The sequence below is a fragment of the Carlito syrichta genome, unplaced genomic scaffold, assembly GCF_000164805.1.
Source record: "Carlito syrichta isolate Samal-C Ts95f unplaced genomic scaffold, Tarsius_syrichta-2.0.1 Scaffold303376, whole genome shotgun sequence".
NCBI lineage: Eukaryota > Metazoa > Chordata > Mammalia > Primates > Tarsiidae > Carlito > Carlito syrichta.
Window position 1 is genome coordinate 264,197 of NW_007247472.1, and position 18,337 is coordinate 282,533.

The 18,337-nt window shown below is 43.3% G+C and overlaps 1 protein-coding gene across 1 annotated transcript in view; it reads right to left on the reverse strand.

Moving 5' to 3' along the window:
* The window catches only part of ABHD6 (abhydrolase domain containing 6), a 56,991-nt gene that overhangs the window by 3,213 nt on the left and 35,441 nt on the right, over positions 1-18,337 (reverse strand). Inside the window, exons 5-9 of the mRNA XM_008058535.1 lie at positions 17,414-17,527; positions 16,138-16,270; positions 11,159-11,316; positions 5,776-5,830; positions 5,464-5,564 (exon numbers count right to left, since the gene is read on the reverse strand). Coding sequence (XP_008056726.1) covers positions 5,464-5,564; positions 5,776-5,830; positions 11,159-11,316; positions 16,138-16,270; positions 17,414-17,527 — 561 coding nt within the window. The remainder of the gene's footprint in view (positions 1-5,463; positions 5,565-5,775; positions 5,831-11,158; positions 11,317-16,137; positions 16,271-17,413; positions 17,528-18,337) is intronic.

Below are 18,337 nucleotides of genomic sequence, written 5' to 3' on the forward strand. Positions count from 1 at the left end.
CGGCCACTGCACTCCAGTCTGAGCGACAGAGTGAGACTCCAACTCAAAAAAAAAAAAAAGAAAAAGAAAGAAATGATGTGCAGAAACCCTTTCAGGAAGAGCTGCTGGGTTGAGTCGTGCAGGTTGTATACTGCCCAACTTCAGTGGGCATCATTCACATAGATGACAACACACGTGGCTCCCCCCACCATCGTGCATTTTAGCAGCCAGTCTATAGGAGTCTAAAGAAGAAGGAGGCTGAATTCAGCCTGGCAGCGGTAGGTGCTGTGATACCAAATGTTGAGGACAGAGCAGAAAGCCAGAGTGCTTGGGAAGCAAAAGGACATCAAATAAAGGATTCCCTGAAGCCTCTGCCATTTGGCCTCTGTCCTGGGGATGATCCATAAAACACATAAAGGATCTGATCATATTTATAGAAGGCCCACACAATGTTAGGCTCTTCTTCTGGAACAAAATGGACACACATCAGAGTTTGGGAAAAAGTTCTGGACCATGGGCTGAGTCTAACATCAGCGGCCAAGGACATGCATAATCTAATCTAACATCAGATAATCTAATCATTTATTTGGGGATAACTGGAGGAAGATTACTTTTATGTATTATCTCGATTGAGCCTCAAAATAACCCCAACAGTAAAAGAGACAGCCTCAATTTAGAGGAGCTGCGTGACTTGCTCAAGGTCACAGGCTGATAAGGACAAAGGCAGGATAGGAACACAGACTTCCAGACTCCAAGGCCAGTGCTCTCACTTCTGTACTGTCTCCACTGGGACATGGCCTCTCCCTGTTGGTCCCTGAAGGCCACAAATCACCTCTGGCACTTTTAGAACAATAAAAAGCCTTCATTGTTCTGGTTCTGCTTTTTTTGTTTTTTGTTTTTTAATCAAAAGACTTCCTGCCAGTTTAGCTTGGGACTCACACACAAAGCTGCTTTCAGTCCCTTGGCTGTTGCAGGAGGGAGCACAAGACCCCCTCCTCTCCACGTCACATTCCTGTGCTGTGCATCCTCAGCCATGCCTAGCTGACCTGAGACACCAACACCCCTTCTTCTCCACATGTGCCATGGCTTCTCTCCTGTTTCTCCTGCCTGGGCCATCCTCGTACTTGCAGGCCTTTGTGGCCACAGCCTGACTTTCTGCTTTTGCCTTCAGCAGCTCTGGCTGGGCTCACAAAGATGGCTTTCACCTTGGGGTCCTTAGAGGAACTGTCTCAACAGGGAGAGCTTTTCTTTTCTCACAATATTCAATAGCACAAGACACATGGACACCCTTTAATAGTCATTCTTTCTGTCTTGTGGGCCTTATAAAAGTACTGTTTCTCAGAGCCTCCTCTTGCCTTAAACTTTATGAAGAACTTCATTAAGAAGCTTATAAACTTAGTAAGATAGGATTTCTGATTGGGAATTTCGTCTTGAGGAAACACAGGCAAACTCAAAGAGAACTCTATAAAATAAAAATATGATTTCCAAAAACAGTTGTAAACAAAAAAAGGAGCTTCTGGGGGTGTAAATCAGTATTTCTTTGAACCAGTTATGGATTGGATTGTGTCCTTCCAAAATCTACATGTTAAAGCCCTAACCCCTAGTACCTCTGAATATGACCTTATTTGGAAGTGGGGACTTTGCAGATGTAATTAGTTAAAATGAGTTCACACTGGAGTAGGACATGGCGGGTAACCTCATAAAAAGGGGACATTTGGACACAGAGACAGATGCACACAGGGAGAACACCATGTGAAGGGGAAGGCAGAGATCACGGTGTGCATTTACAAGCCAAGGAATGCCTAAGATTGCAGCAAACTACCAGAAGTGAAGGAGAGGCCCAGAACATTCTTCTTCACAGCCTCAGAAGGAATCAGCCCTGCTGGCTCCTTGATCTCAGGTGTTCAGCCCCCAGAAGCCTGAGGTAAAAAATGCCTGTTGTTTAAGCCATCCAGTTTGTGGTACTTTGTCATGGCAGCCCAACCTAACCAATATAGGACCATATAATAAAACCCATTAAAATGTTAAATACACATTCCCTTTGACCCAGTAATTCCACAACTAACAATTTACCATTTCTTTTCTTTTTTTTGAGTTGGAGTCTCACTCTGTCACCCAGACTGGAGTGCAGTGGCCACCGCAGCCTTGACCTGCTGGGTTCCAGCAATCCTTCCACCTCACCCTCCCAAGTAGCCGGAACTACAGGCGCACGGTACCACATCCAGCTAATTTTTGATTTATTGTAGAGACGAGGTCTTGCCAAGTTGCCCTGGTGGGTCTCGAACCTGCGGGCTCAGGGAATCCACTCGCCTCGGCCTCCAAAGTGCTGGGGATTACAGGCTGCGCCACTGAGCCCGGCCTATGATTTACCCTTTCGACACACTCACACACTCCACAAACAAACATGTATAATGATTTTCACTGAGGTATCATTTAAAGGCAAAAAAACTGGAAGGGACCTCAATGGCTATCAGTAGGGCTCTAATTAAGTATACCGTAGCAGAGCCGTATAGTGGAATACTACATAACTCTTTTTTTTCTTTCTTTCTTTTTTTTTTTGAGTTGGAGTCTCACTGTCGCCCAGACTGGAGTGCAGTGGTCGCTCCTGGCCACCGCAGCCTCGACCTGCTGGGCTCCGGCGATCCTTCCACCTCAGCCTTCCAAGTATCTGGAATTACAGGCATGCGCTACCATGCCCGGCTGATTTTTTGATTTATTGTAGAGATGAGGTCTCGCTGCCCAGGTGGGTCTCGAATTGCCGCGGGTTCAGGCAATCCACTCACCTCAGCCTCCCAAAGGCGCCGGATTACAGGCTGAGCCACCAAGCCCGGCTACTACATAACTCTTAAAAAGAATGAAGTAAAGGATTGTTTGGGGCAAGAATCACCATGAATGGCAAATCTAGAGAGGAGTGTTTGATGAGGAGCAGGATAATTGCACAATCTCAAGGTGTCTCTCCGCAAACTGCTTATTACTAACTCCGCAAGGAAGAAACTGACAACCCCAATGAGGCAATCAAAATTGACATCACCAATGTAGGGCAAACAGAAATAGCATGTCTGAGGGTGTGATTTCTAATCATTCACAAGATAATCTGGTCAGGAAATCGTTCTTGAATTTCATCAAGAGGAAAGAGTAAAGAGCACATTATAAAATAAATGGCATGTACTCTTCAAATACCTCAACATCATCAATGATGAAAGCAGACTGAGGAATAGTTTCCTATTAAAGGAGGCTAAAGAGACATGATATCTAATATGTGCTCTTGGATTGGATCCTGGGTCAGTATAGCAGGAGGTGGGAGGGGAAGTGCTATTTAGGATGTTAAATAGCAAATATGTGATGAAACAAATGATGAAACTGGAATATGGATCCTAGATTAGATAAAAGCATAACATCAATGTGAAGTTTCCAGAATGTGATCATGATGTAAGAGAATACTCTTATTCACAGTAAATGCTCTCTGATCTACTAGGGATAAAAGGGCATAAATGTAAGCAGCCTATTCCAAATGGTCCAAAAAGATATACTCCTGGATAGATAGATGAGAATGATGAAGTCAATGTGGAAAATATTAAAAAGTTGCTAATAAATAAAATGCAGTACATACTCACCAAGGAATAACACTAAACAGTGAAAAGGAACAAAACACTGATATGTGCAATAACATGGATGAACCTCAAAAACATTATGCTTAAGTGAAGAAGACAGATGCAAAAGACTATACACTATGTGATACCATTTATATGAAATTTCTAGAAAAGGCAAAATTATAAAAACAGAAAACAGTCAGTAGTTGCCCAGGGTTGAGGGGGGAGTGGAAACCAACTGCCAGTAGGCAGCAAGGAGCTTACTGGGGAGACAGAAAAGTTCCATGTTGGGTTGTGGTGACCACACACCCTAGGTGAACTTTATGGCATGTAAATTATACCACAATAAAGTAATCAGAAAGTGATACATTTAGGTTAAGGGTATATAGGAGTATTCTGTACTCTTCTCACAATTTTTCTGTAAGTTTGAAATTATTTCAAAATAAAATTTGTTGTTATTGTTTTGTTTTGTTTAGTTTTGAGTTGGAGTCTCACTGCTGCCTAGGCTGGAGTGCAGTGGCATGCTCACGGCACCATAGCCTCGACCTGCTGGGATCAGGAGATCTTTTCGCCTCAACCTTTCAAGTAGCTGGAACTACAGGCATGTGCCACTATGCCTGGCTAATTTTTTAATTTATTGTAGAGAAGAGGTCTCTCTGAGTTGCCTGTAGGCTCAGGCAATCCTCTCACCTCAGCCTCCCAAAGTAATGGGATTATAGGCATGTGCCACTATGCCTGGCTAATTTTTTAATTTATTGTAGAGAAGAGGTCTCTCTGAGTTGCCTGTAGGCTCAGGCAATCCTCTCACCTCAGGCTCCCAAAGTAATGGGATTATAGGCGTGAGCCACTGTGCCTGGCCTAAGATGTTTTTATAAAATAGAATGAGTAGATCTGTATGGGCTAATATGAAATGATTCTAAGATACATACTTCATATGTCTATATACACATCTATATATAATAAGGTTCCAAACAGTGTATATACCATGTTTGAAAAGCTTATATATGCATATATCTGCATACACACACACACACACACACACACACACACACACTCTATATGTATGCTTAGAATAGGAGTAGGTAAACGACATCCCTCTGCCTGTTTCTGTATATAAAGGTTCACTGGGACATAACCATACCACTGTTTACATGTTGTCCACAGCTGCTTTTGCAAAATCAGAGTTGAGTGGTCGTGACAGACTAGATGAGAAAGCTAAAAATATCTACCATTTGGTCCTTTACAGAAAATATTTGCCAACCTCTGGCTTAAAAAAAATTTAAGAAATACATACAAGATAGTAAGTGTTGCCTCAAGGAAATGGGGATTGGGATTTGGGATGTGAAAGAGCCCAGATTTTTATTCTAAACCTTTTGGTACTCTGAAGTTTGTTCTACAACATGTGGCTCTATGGCTTTAATAAAAAAATTATTTATAAATAATATATAAATATGTGTGTGTGTGTGTGTGTGTGTGTGTGTGTGTGTATTTTTTTTTGAGTCAGAATCTCACTCTGCTGCTCAGACTGGAGTGCAGTGGCACACCCACAGCCACTACAGCCTCAACCTTCGGGGCTCAGATGATCCTTTTGCCTTAGCCTTAGTATCTGGAACTACAGGCATGTGCCACCAAGCCCAGCTAATTTTTTGATTTATTGTAGAGACAAGGACTTGCCAAGTTGCCCAGACTGGTCTCAGACTCCTGGGTTCAGGCAGTCTTCTCACCTCTGCCTCCAAAAGTGCTAGGATTACAGGCATGAGCCCCCATGCCTAACGATAAAAATAATCTTTAAAAATTATTTTAAATTGCCTTTCATTTTCACAGACCAACTGTTGTTGTCCTAGAGGTGGTGGTGACTGGCACAGATCGCCACAGGAATGCAGCATTAACATACCTGGTCTTGTTTCCCCCAGATGATCTGCGTTGGGACCTTGATCTTGTCCATGTTCTGATGAAGAGAATATCTGGACTTCTCACTGACGATTTCCAAAAACACTTGTCAGAAAAGGAAAACAAAGTGAGCATGTGCTGGGTTGTGCCCAGGGGTACCACTGTAGAGTCAAGGGATAGTCACCAAATCCAGGCCACTACTTCCTCTCTTCAGGGGCCAAGTAAACATTCAACATTTCAGAGACTAAGAAATAAAAGCTATTCATCCATAAGCTTCACTTGCAACAGGCTCCAAGCAGAACATAGGGCTACTTACACTTTCGGTAGAAGTTGTTATGAGGGATGCGGACATCGACAAGCCCTTGCAGGATCTAAGAAGAAACAGTCAAGAGTCAGGAAAAAGAAAGAACTCATCAGCTCAGGCCTCTCACAGCTCTGGGACAATAAATGGAATAAAGCTGAACAACTTACTGAATTGTTAAGGTTTTTAGGGCCTGGTTCTCTGAATTCCCATTGTATACTGTATACATGCAGTATACAACGTAATTACATTGGTAGTTAAGCTCCCAAGAGATTTTTGTTTGTTTTTTAATTAGGAAGGTACTTGAATAATACCATGAAGCCAGAGGTCCTCTACAGCATGTAAAAGACACCTGGTAAGGCCCTGGCAGCTGCTTTATCTTGAGAAATTCTCTCCTTAGTTTAAGACATAATCAGAATGGATATAATATCAAGTAATTATTCATAATATCCAAATGCAGGACAAGGTTTATTTAAAAAATTAAATCTGGCTGGGTGCGGTGGCTCATGCCTATAATCCCAGCACTTTGGAAGGCCGAGGTGAGAGGATTGCCTGAGCCCATGGGTTCAAGATTAGCCTGGGCAACTTGGCAAGACATTATCTCTACAATAAGTAAAAAAATTAGCTGGGCATGGTAGTGCATGCCTGCAATTCTAGCTACTTGGAAGGCTGAGGCAGCAGTATCACCTGAGCCCAGCAGTTTGAGGGTGTGGTGGCCATGAGCATGCCACTGCATGCCAGCCTAGGTGACAGAGTGAGACTACAACTCAAAAAACAAAAAAAATTAAATGATTGGGAATGATGGGCCTATTAAACAATGAAGAAATGGACTACTAAGAAAATGTGGGGAGGGTTCCATAGTCCTTTGCCTATTATTGAACATTTTCTTTGCCTTGCCTTCTGCAGGTTGGTGAGGGTTGTGCCAAGTATGACCAGGCCAGATCTCCTGGACCTGTGCTACGGATCCAAAGAGGTAGCTGTGGCCAGAAGGAACACAGTCCTCTCTTTCTCCTGCCTCAGGATTCTTGAGGTAGAGCACAGGATTCATATTAGCAGCCATCACTTCTCTCATCTGCCTGGAAATAGGTCTGAACTCCTCTAATGCACTCTCTTCGAGTCCTATGCACTGTGAAGAAGGCCCAGTTATAGCTGCTTTGGACTAAACCAACCCTCTGGAGCATAACTAGAATCTGACTGCTTCTGGAAGTGGAAGCCTAGAGGTGAAACCAACGACAACTTGTCAAACAACATTGTACTCAGTATCAGACATTTACTTTGCTCAACTCATCCTGTTCCCATGCATCTATTCATCCTGCATTCATGCATCTTCCACCTCTGCTCAATCCACCTATCTTGCTTCTCTGGATCACATATGCATGTGTCTATACAAGCATCTAACTACCCACATTCAGGAATCCATTCATCCTCTATTCCTGCATTATCCAGGCATTCTCCCATCCATCCAACCAACCCTTCAGCCAGCCATCTATCCATCCATCCTGCAGACCTAGGCCATCTATATATGCACATGCAGCAAATCATACATTCATCCACACACTCATCTGTTCTCTATCCCTGCATTATTCAGGCATCCTCTTGTCAATCCATCCAGTCTTTGCCTAGGACTCCATGCAAGCACTGTGCTAAAGTGTGGAGATAGAACAGCCAATTAAGACAAAGTCCCTAAGCAAACAGAGACTCACAACACAACACGACATGGTGGGTTGAGTGTGCAGGTGCTCCTTTTCTCCCAGGAAAGAAAGGCTTTTGGAGCTGCCATTTATTTTCTGTTTTCCTGTCCTTGACAACTCAAAACATGGAGTTTTCTAAAACACTGCTTGACCACTCCGCTCTGGGGAGAGATTAGTGCTGGGAGGGGAAAGTGCAACTTCACAACTGAAAGAAGACTTCAGGGGTGGGACAGACGACAGAATCAGATTCTGGGTCCTTCCTCAGAGACAAGCCACACCCGTTCACTGAGTGGGGTTCACAATTTCTGAATAGAGCCCATCCTCTCAACTTCTAGGAAGATCCCCCCACCCTGAGGCAGGGTCCAGTTCCTACCTAGAGGGAGATACTTTGGTGTTATGAGGCCACAGTCATGGACTCTCCTCTCTTGGTTCTCCACCCCATTTCCCTAGATGACCTCATTCAGAATGATGGCCTTCAATGTCATCATCTACTGATGGCTCCACTGATGTAGCTTCAGGCCACACTTCCCTCAGCTCCACTTGGAGATCCAACTGCTTACTTGACATCTGCACTTGAAGGCCTCACATGCAACTTGAACCTAACACATCCAAAATGGAGCCCCCAGCATATTCCCCAAACCTGCCCATCCTCCCCTTCTCCTACTCAAAAAATGTTCCTTTTATCGACTGGAGGTCACCTGTGACTCCTCACCTTTCCTCATCCCTCATTTCAAGTTTGCCAGTACGTCCTGTCCATCTTCCTCCCCAAGCATCTCGAATCTCTTGTCCCCACTGCCTCCACCCTGTTCTATACCACCATCATCTCTAAGTCGCAAAAGCTCCTGAATGGGTTTTTCTACTCTATTTGTGAATGGGTTTCTCGACTCTATTTGTGTTCCTCTATAGTCTTGCAGTGGTTCTCCTATTGTATTTAGAAAAACCCCTTCTCATAACCTGTAAGGTCCTGCATGATCTAGTCCAGTGGTTTTCAGTGGTTCTTGGGAGTCCATGAGGTCAAACTATTTTTGGGGGTTTTTGTTGTTGTTTTTTGAGTCAGAGTTTTATTCTGTCACCCAGACCACACCCATTCACTGAGTTGTGTTCACAACACGGTTACTGCAGCCTTGACCTCCTGGGCTCAGGCGAACTTTCCACCTCAGTCTTCCAATTATCTGAACCTACAAGTGCATGCCACCACATCTGGCTAATTTTAAAATTTATTGTGGAGATGAAGTCTCACCAAGTTGCCCAGGCTGGACTTGAACCCCTGGGCTCAGACGATCCTCTCACCTTTACCTCTCAAAGTGCTGGGATTACAGACATGAGCCAGCATACCCAGTGAAATGATTTTTGTAATAATACTCAATGTTACTTGCCTTTTTCACTTACATTCTCTCAAAAGCACACTGTTTTTCAGAGCCTACATAACTTGGGATAATGTTATCACTCTGATGGCTCCTGGAATGAGTGCTTGTGTTGGGAACCAGCCTTGGAGGCCCACCAGATTGACAGGGTCTGGTGACCCCCGGCCACAGGCTACTGGAAACTCATTGTCCATCTTTCCACTACGTTGTTTAACCTGTCCCTTTTTGCCCATGTGATGACTCTGAGGCATGTTTAAAGGGCTTTCTTTTGTTTGGTCCTGGGTTACAGATGTTTTTAGGGTTAAGATTTGTGACTAATACCTGGTAAAAAGAGGTTTCTGATTTTGTTTAGGCAAAGAATTGTTTTGAATATTTTTGTAGTTATGGTGTTTGAATACAAGGCATAAGATTTAAGTGTAGTGAAAGTTTACATTAAGGTATATGTAGGTGATTTATAAGTTTGTTTTGAGATACATATTAAAGTTATAGTATATAAAAAGTTAAAGGGTTTAGATGTAGAATTTAAGTGAGTAAAACAGGTTTTATTCAACTACCGAAACTACCTTGAAGCCTGAATAACATCACTAGAAGTTTCTTCTAAGCTGTTTTTTCCTCAGAGATAGGATGTTCCAGATAGGAAAACAATAAAGGAATTCGAATAAGAAAAAACTACCAAGGGGCTTGAAAGACCAGAAAGTTTGCAAGAAGAAACTCCTTGTCCATGAGAAAAGAAACATCTGCCAGGAACTTCTAGAAAATTTCCAGGTGCACATTCTTCTGTCAGATGGAAATATTCTACATATGAACTGCTCCAAAACCCTGGGCCAGAAACTGTTGTTCTGGCCCCCAGAGACTTTATTATGGAAAACCTGTTTCCCTGATAATTTGAATATAGGAAGTTAAGTTTATAAGAGTTAAATTTGTTAGAAAGATTGTAATATATATTAGTTAATTGGGGATATAAGTTTTGTTTTAAGTGGAGTTGTTTAATGAGAAGCTTTAAAATTTTATAATTTTAAGATTTTCTATTAACGGGTTGCGGGAACTGTTTTTTACAGGGTAACATCATTGTGTTGGGATTATGTGGTTTTGGGTGGACATAGCTCGCTACTACTCGCAATAAAATGGCATCTGTACCCTTTTAACAGGTGTCCAGTGTGTCTCTCTCTCTCTCTCTCACAATCACCTATGCCGTCTCCACCTTTGGGGTACCTCGGACACTGCGGGACCTGGTCTCCGGCATGCTTATACATTCTTGTGCTTTAAAGTTTTCTGAGTTTCAATTTCTTTTTTTTTTTTTTTTTTGAGTTGGAGTCTCACTCCATCGCCCAGGCTGAAGTTAAGTGGCACACTTACAGCCACTGCAGTCTTGACCCGCTGGGCTTTAGCAATCCTTCCAACTCAGCCTTCCAAGTAGCTGGAACTACAGGCATGTGCCACCACACCCAGCTAATTTTTTTGATTTATTGTAGAGATGAGGTCTCGCCATGTTGCTCAGGTTGGTCTCAAACCTGTGGGCTCAGGCAATCCTCTCTCCTCAGCCTTCCAAAGTGCTGGAATTACAGGTGTAAGCCACTACACCTGGCTAGAGTTTCAGTTTCTAATATGGTAAATGTCAATAAATATAACCCCATAAATAAAAGCCTCTTAGTTTCCTCTATAACTTTTAAGAGTGTAAAGGGATCCTGAGATTTTTAAAAATTTTAGAATCTCTGATTCAGCCCTTTCCTCCCTTTTCTGAGTCTCACTCTGTTGCCCAGGCTGGAGTGCACACTCACTGCAGGCTCGACCTGCTGGGCTCCGGCAATCCTTCCGCCTCAGCCTTTCAAGTAGCTGGATCTACAGGCACGCACCGTGCCCAGCTAGCCTCCCTTTTCAACTTCATCTTTACCCATTCTCTCCCCTACCCTCTGGGCCCCAGCCATCCCAGCTGCCCTCCATTGTCTTGAATATACATATGTTTTTTCTAACTCTGCACATGCTGTTCCCTCAAAGAGGCTTATCAAAGCTACCCCTGCATCCCTGCATTCAATTGCTATGTCATCTTCCTTTCCTCCATAAAACTCATTACAATGGGTAATTATTTGTTCTCTTGTTATTGTCTGCCTCCCCCACTGGACTGTGTCTGCCCAGGGACCTTCCTCGTATTATAATATTTATTCACCAGTGTGCCCAGTACAGTGCTGGACATGTCATAGGCACTGCGGCATTTGTAGGATGCATCCATACAAGAGGACAAGAAGGAGTCAACGGGTAGGTGAAGGAGGGAATGCATGAGGGTAGCTGATGCACGCCCCCTGAGCCTTTAGAAAGGCAGGTGTATTGCTGCTGAGACCACATTACCTGCTGGGGCACCTTGAAGCGGACATAGGAGCAGAGCTGGAGCATTTCACTCATCTCTTCTGGGGTGGATGGGATCAAAGGAATTTTCTCTACAGTGGCAGAGTCCTGCAGTTCCTTGAGCCGTTGTACAAACTGATTATCAGTTGAGTACTGCAGGCCTGTGGGATTCAAACCAAAATGGCTTGACAAAGCATCTACCTTCTTACCAATCCACATTTTATGCTGGGAACTTCCAATAGAACTAATATCTTTCGGGTATCTTTTAGAAGTAGATTTCTTTTTCTTTTTTTTTTTTTTGAGTTGGAGTCTCACTCTGTTGCCCAGACTGGAGTGCAGTGACCGCTCCTGGCCACCGCAGCCTCGATCTGCTGGGCTCTGGCTATCCTTCCACCTCAGCCTTCCAAGTAGCCGGAATTACAGGCATGTGCTACCATGCCCAGCTGATTTTTTTATTTATTTATTGTAGAGATGAGGTCTCTCCAAGTTGCCCGGGTGGGTCTCGAACCCACGGGCTCAGGCAATCCACTCACCTCAGCCTCCCAAGGCGCGGGATTACAGGCTGAGTCACAGAGCCCGGCTTAGATTTCTTTTTAATTGGTACTGCCATCCTTGCTGAAAATCAAACCACACTCTCAGAAACACAGAAAAAACAATCCTTCAAGATATTTCAGACACTGGCTACTCACATTGTGATCCATGGAGCATCCAAAGCCCACAAGAAATGCAGAAGCACAGCCCTCCCTAAGTCTCTTGAATCAGAATTTGCATTTTCACAAGTTGTCAGGGATTCATACATATAATAGCATTTAAGAACCATTAGTCCAGGAGACAAATCTGTGTCATTGATAAGATGTGAGGAAATACATGATGGAAAGAAAACACAGGCTGGAGTGACTGACTCTGCCTTCCCTTGGCCTGGGCCTGCTTGGTGCTCTCTTATTTGGGACCAACAAATACAACACAGGGAGAGTGTGAGTCTTCTCCTGAATCATCCCCCTTCTTCCAGGAGAGCATTAGGTAACTGCTGAGCCTAATTCTCTTTCAGGTTGCCCATCATTTCCTGTTACCCCAGAGTACGACATGAGAATCCATAGAAGTGGACGCTATGCAGGAAGGTAAAACTAATTTTTATTTCCAACATTGAGCAAATTTATAGATGTTTAGCTTGGCCAAAGAGCTAGATTTTTAGAAAGAAAGGCAGTAGTACCAATAAGATTGGCCATGCTGCAGAAGCCCACACTTTATCAATGTATATCCAGCAATACTTTAAATCTAATGTGGCTATAGTGTATGGCTTCCACAATGCCAGGGAGCAGATTACAATATCTATTTCCTCTCTCTTTGAAAATAATCCTAGACTAAATGTCATGTGGCATCCTGGATTGGATACTGGAGCAGAAAAAGGACATTAGTGGAAAACTAAATGAAATCCAAATAAAGCCTGGGGCTCAGTTGATATTAATGTACCAGTGTTGATTTCTTAGTTGTGATAAATTTACCACAGTAATGTGAGCTATTAACAATGAGGGAAACTGGTGAAGGGTACATAGGGTTCTCTGTACTGTCTCTGCAACTTTTCTGTAAATTTAAAATTATTTCAAAATTTTTAAAAAGTTTATTTAAAAAAACCTAGGGAGGGCCAAGCTGGGTGGCTTAGCCTATAATCCCAGTACTTTGGGAGGCCGAGGCATGAGGACTACCTGAGCCCGTGGGTTCGAGATCAGCCTGGGCAATGTGGCAAGACCTTGTCTCTACAATAAATAAATAAAAATTAACTGGGCATGGTAGCATAGTCCTGTAGCTCCAGCTACTTGGAAGGCTAAGGCAGAAGGATTGTCAGAGCCCAGCAGGTAGAGGCTGGGGTGGCCGTGAGTGTGCCACTGCACTCCAGCCTGGGTGACAGAGTGAGACTCCAATTCAAAAAAAAAAAAAACCTAGGTAGAATATAATCCTGAATTTGTTTCTACTTTTTCATTTTCACATACTAACAAACTTAATTTTAAATTTCCAACTGCAATTCAGGTGTATAATTCTCTGAGTAAATGAACATACACTTGGAAAAGCCAGTTAGGCCAGGCTCAGTGGCTCAGCCAGTAATCCCGCGCCTTGGGAGGCCGAGGTGAATGGATTGCTTGAGCCCGCAGGTTCGAGACCCACCTGGGCAACTTGGAGAGACCTCATCTCTACAATAAATCAAAAACTAGCCGGGCCTTGTAGCGCATGCCTGTAATTCTGGCTACTCAGAAGGCTGAGGCGGAAGGATTGCTGGAGCCCAGCAGGTCAAGGCAAGGAGGGGCCACTGCACTCCAGTCTGGGCGACACAATAAGACTCCAACTCAAAAAAAAAAAAAAAAAAAAAGCCAGTTAGAACTCATTTCCTGTAAGTGATTTAAAATCTAATAACCTTTCATAGGGGCTGTTCCTTCAATTCTCAAGCTTTGTTATTAAAACACCAAATGAGCCCAGGGGTTCAGGACCAACCTGGACAACTTGGTGAGACCTCATCTCTATAATAATAATAATAATAAAAGTTGGCATGGCAGTGTGTGCCTGTAGTTCTAACTCCTCTTAGAAGACTGAGGCAGAAGGACTGTCCTGAGCCCAGCAGGTTGAGACTGCGGTAGTCAAGACCATGACACTCCACTCCAGCCTAGATGACACAAAAAAGAAAAGAGAAGAAAAAAGACTAAACAATTTCAGATATGGTACCTGGCAAAAAGAGAAGAGAAAACCCTTTCGGGCTTGTCTTCCATTTCAATGACCTTAACAGATTTGAAAACTATTAACTTTCATAATGGCAGAAGGATTTTAAAGGTCAATTTAGTGAAGCTTCAGTAAAAGGCATAAGTTTGCAACTCATGGCTAGGTTCTAGCTGAATCATATAAAGGAAGTAGTGGATATGAGTCATATAAAGGAGAAAGTAAATATGAAAGGACTTTCAAATACGCCACAGCTTGGCTTCTGGAGTCAGAGAGCCTGGGATCTGTTCCTATCCTGGCTCTGGTACTAATGTAATTTATTTGTATTCAATGTTCCCATCTATAAAATAGGCATAGCACTGGGTGTGGTGGCTCATGTCTGTAATCCCAGCACTTTGGGAGGCAAAGGTGAGAGGATTGCCTGAGTTCATGATCAGCCTGGGCAACTTGGTGAGACTTTGTACAATACATTTCAAAATTAGCTGGGTGTGGTGGCATTTGCCTGTAGTCCCACCTACTTGGAAGGCTGAGGCAGAAGGATCATCTGAGCCCAGCAGGTTGAGGCTGCAGTAGCTGTGAGTGTGGCACTGCACTCCAGCCTGGGTGACAGTGAGACTCCAACTCAAAAAAAATAAAATAAAAAAAAGGGCATAATATCTTGATTTGGATGGTAATTACATATGTAAAAAGTCATTAAGATGCACACTTAAAATTTGGGCAATTTATTGCATGTAAATAATACCCCAACAAAGTACTAAAGAGAGAGGGAGAGACAGAAGCAGAAAGAAAATATTTTATTTAGCCGGGCTTGGTGGCTCAGCCTGTAATCCCGCGCTTTGGGAGGCTGAGGTGAGTGGATTGCCTGAGCCTGCGGGTTCGAGACCTGCCTGGGCAACTTGGCGAGACCTCATCTCTACAATAAATCAAAAAAAAAATTAGCCGGGCATGGTAGCGCGTGACTGTAATTCCAGCTGGTTGGAAGGCTGAGGCAGAAGGATCGCCAGAGCCTAGCAGGTCAAGGCTGTGGTGGCCGGAAGTGTGCCACTGCACTCCAGTCCGGGCAACAGAGTGAGACTCCAACTCAAAAAAATATATATATATATATTTTATCTATTATATATTATAAATCCAAGTTTGAATACTTACAGAAGAAAAATGAATTTAAAAATCCAACTTCAAATGGCAATTTCTGGAGATATGTTACGGCAAACAGAGAAACTAAAGTTTGGTTTTTTGTTGTTTTTATTGAGTCGGAGTCTCACTCTGTCGCCCAGGCTGGAGTGCAGTGGCACACTCACAGTCACCACAGCCCTGACCTGCTTGGCTCAGGTGATCCTTCCACCTCAGCCTTCCATGTAGCTGGAACTACAGGTGCATGCCACCATGCCCAGTTTGTATTTTTTTGATTTACTGTAGAGACAAGGTCTTACTAAGTTGCCCAGGTTGATCTCGAACCCCTGAGCTCAGACAACTGTCTCACCTCAGTCTTTCAAGATGCTGGGATTACAGACTTGAGCCACCAGGCCTGGCCAAAGCTTGTTTTTTTCTTAAAAAAATCTTATCATAATAAGTAAAGATCTCTGAGTTTTCAGCAAAAAAGAGGAGGGGCATAAGTATAGCACTTTACCTCATAGGGTTATTGCAATAATTAAGTGCATATAAAGAACTTAGTTCATAAGACCTCAATAAGTGTTGGATGTCAATTTTAATATTATATTTCAAAGTACGTATGTGCTGAAAAACAATATATATAAATACTTGGTGGAACAAGGCTGGCTCTGTATTTTCTTTTCTTTTTTTTTGAGCTGGAGTCTCACTCTGTCACCCAGATTGGAGTGCAGTGGCCGCTCCCGGCCACCATAGCCTCGACCTGCTGGGCTCCGGCGATCCTTCCGCCTCAGCCTTCCAAGTAGCTGGAACTACAGGTATGTGCTACCACGCCTGGCTAATTTTTTGATTTATTGTAGAGATGAGGTCTCACCAAGTTGCCCAGGCGGGTCTCAAACCCGCAGGCTCAGGCAATCTACTCACCTCAGCCTCCCAAGGTGTGGGATTACAGACTGAGCCACTGAGCCTGGCTGGCTCTGTATTTTCAAAGTCAGTCTGGTTGGGGTTATGATTATACAACTATCGGTTGACTGGAATTATCAGTAAAACACTGCACATCTTTCAATTCCACATCAAAAATATAATTCTGAAAAACAGTCACAGCAGACACTGGCCACTTGATTCTTCAGAAATTCATTCCTGCTGAGGGATGTTTTAGCCTCATAACTCACCAGCGGGACACACAAGACAGAGGCTGCAAACATCTGATGGGTAGTAAGCAGCATACACTCCAGCTACGTGGCCACCCATGGAGGTGCCTACCAAGTGGAAGGGTTTTTTGTTCAGCTTGAGGCATTCTACAAACTAGGAAGGGAAATGAGAAGGAGACTTGGTTATATAGTTGTTGACAATGACAACTGACGATGGTGATTACAGAGTAGAAACTCCCATACTTCCTATGGACAGCTGAAAATGGCTGCTGACGAAAGTGGGTCTGAAACACTTCTGAATCCATGATCAAAATGAGCTCTGTGGCATGCATGTACTTCTTTTAACCTGGCACAAGTGATTGAGGGGTCATCTATAAATATACAACCAACTAGGATTTCCCCTAATTAATGAACAAGCAAACTTTTCTACAAAGGTCTAGAGAGTAAATAGTTTCTGCCTGAGAGCCATATGATCTCTGTTGTTACTATTCAGTATTGCTGTTGTAGCACAAAAGTGATCAAAAACAATATGTAAATGAACAAATGTGACTGTAATCCAATAAAACTTAATTTACAAAAATAGGTGGCAGGCCAAATATGACTCACAGGCCATAGTTTGATGACTTCTGTCCTAATTTAAAGACTTTCCCATCCATCCAAACACCCATCCAAAAAATATTTATTGGATGTCTGTTATATACAAGGACTACAGTTAGTTTCTGAGGATACAGCAAAGAGCCAAGGTTCCTGAGCTCATTAAAACACATAGTTCATCAGGGGAAGGCAGACAGTAAATAAATCCTCATCTGAGAAAACACTTAACGAAACTTTGGGCTACTCAATTCTGAAACGGTTCATAAGCTCCCATGGTCTTAAAAGTCTATCCAGAGGGTACTAGAGATAGATGCCAAAATAGGACAAAAAGCAAAGAGCATACTCCCCAAATAGACGAGCTACTGCTGTCATATGTAGCTAGTAAGCAGAAAAATGACCCCCCAGAAGAGGGAAATGGCCTTAAGGAATTTTCACCTTTTCAAAGAGTTGAGAAAATGTCCAACTGTATTTCTTCACAAATGACTGGACTAGGCTTAGAGAACAGTCCTAATAAACCCTGGCCCTCCATAGCTGACCAAGAATATCATTGGGTTGCCATTTTCTTTGCAATTACTTGTAGACAGAATGCATTTGACACTGGTCATGAGTAAGCATGTAACTCTCTTGCCTGCTCTCTAGACTTGGGCATGCAGTGATGATCAAGACTCAAGCTGGGAAGTCCTTGGTGAAGCTTCCTTCTTACCTGGTGTATCCTCTTCACTTGCCCTTCTATGGACAGGTCATCCAGGGAGGAGCGGGTGGTACCCTCATGTCCTGGCATGTCCACGCACACCAAGTGCAGGTTCTTTGGAAGAAACTGAGGACATACAGACCCAGAGAGTCAGTCAGTATATGGTGTGCAAAACATGTTTGCTCACTGTTCTGGGTATGACCTGGATAGCATCCATGGGGATATATGGCTCTGAGTCACTCACTGTTTTCCCCTACTAATGTGAATAAGCACTTCCAGTAGCCTCATTGGGAACAGAGGACCCCCAAAACTAAAACATGGATGGAAGGGGGCTCAGGAGATGTGTAGAAAGGGAGGGCAAAAGTCAGGGTAGCAGGCTTAAGTCTCTTGCTCTTTCTTGACACCAGTTGACAGGTACTACTACCTCCTTCTACTTTCCCTCACCCCTTCTGCCAATCCCAAGCTTCATTAGCTTGTCACTTTTGCCAATTACAGAAAGTTGCCGCACCCAGATAAACCAAGACAAAAAGTGATTTAGAAAGCTATTTCAGAATGCTGCCACATCAAGATTGCTTCTCTAAATAGCTAGGGAAAAGAAAAAGCAGAAGTAGAAGGGGGCGGGGGAGAAGAAGGAGTAAAGACAGGAGAAGGAGGGGAAGGAAAAGAAAAAACTTGGAATATAAAAGAATAAATAATTTTTTTTAGAAGCCCCATCTTGATCATCATGGCAGTTCTGAGATGAAGCTGTATCAGAAACCTCCCCTAAGAAATATCCATTAAGTAAAAAGATTTCTATATCACGGGTTTTTTTTGTTTTTGTTTTTGTTTTTTTGAGTTGGAGTCTCACTCTGTCACCCACTGCAACTCCCAGCCACTGCAACCTCGACCTGCTGGGTTCCGGCGATCCTTCCGCCTCAGCCTTCCCAGTAGCTGGAA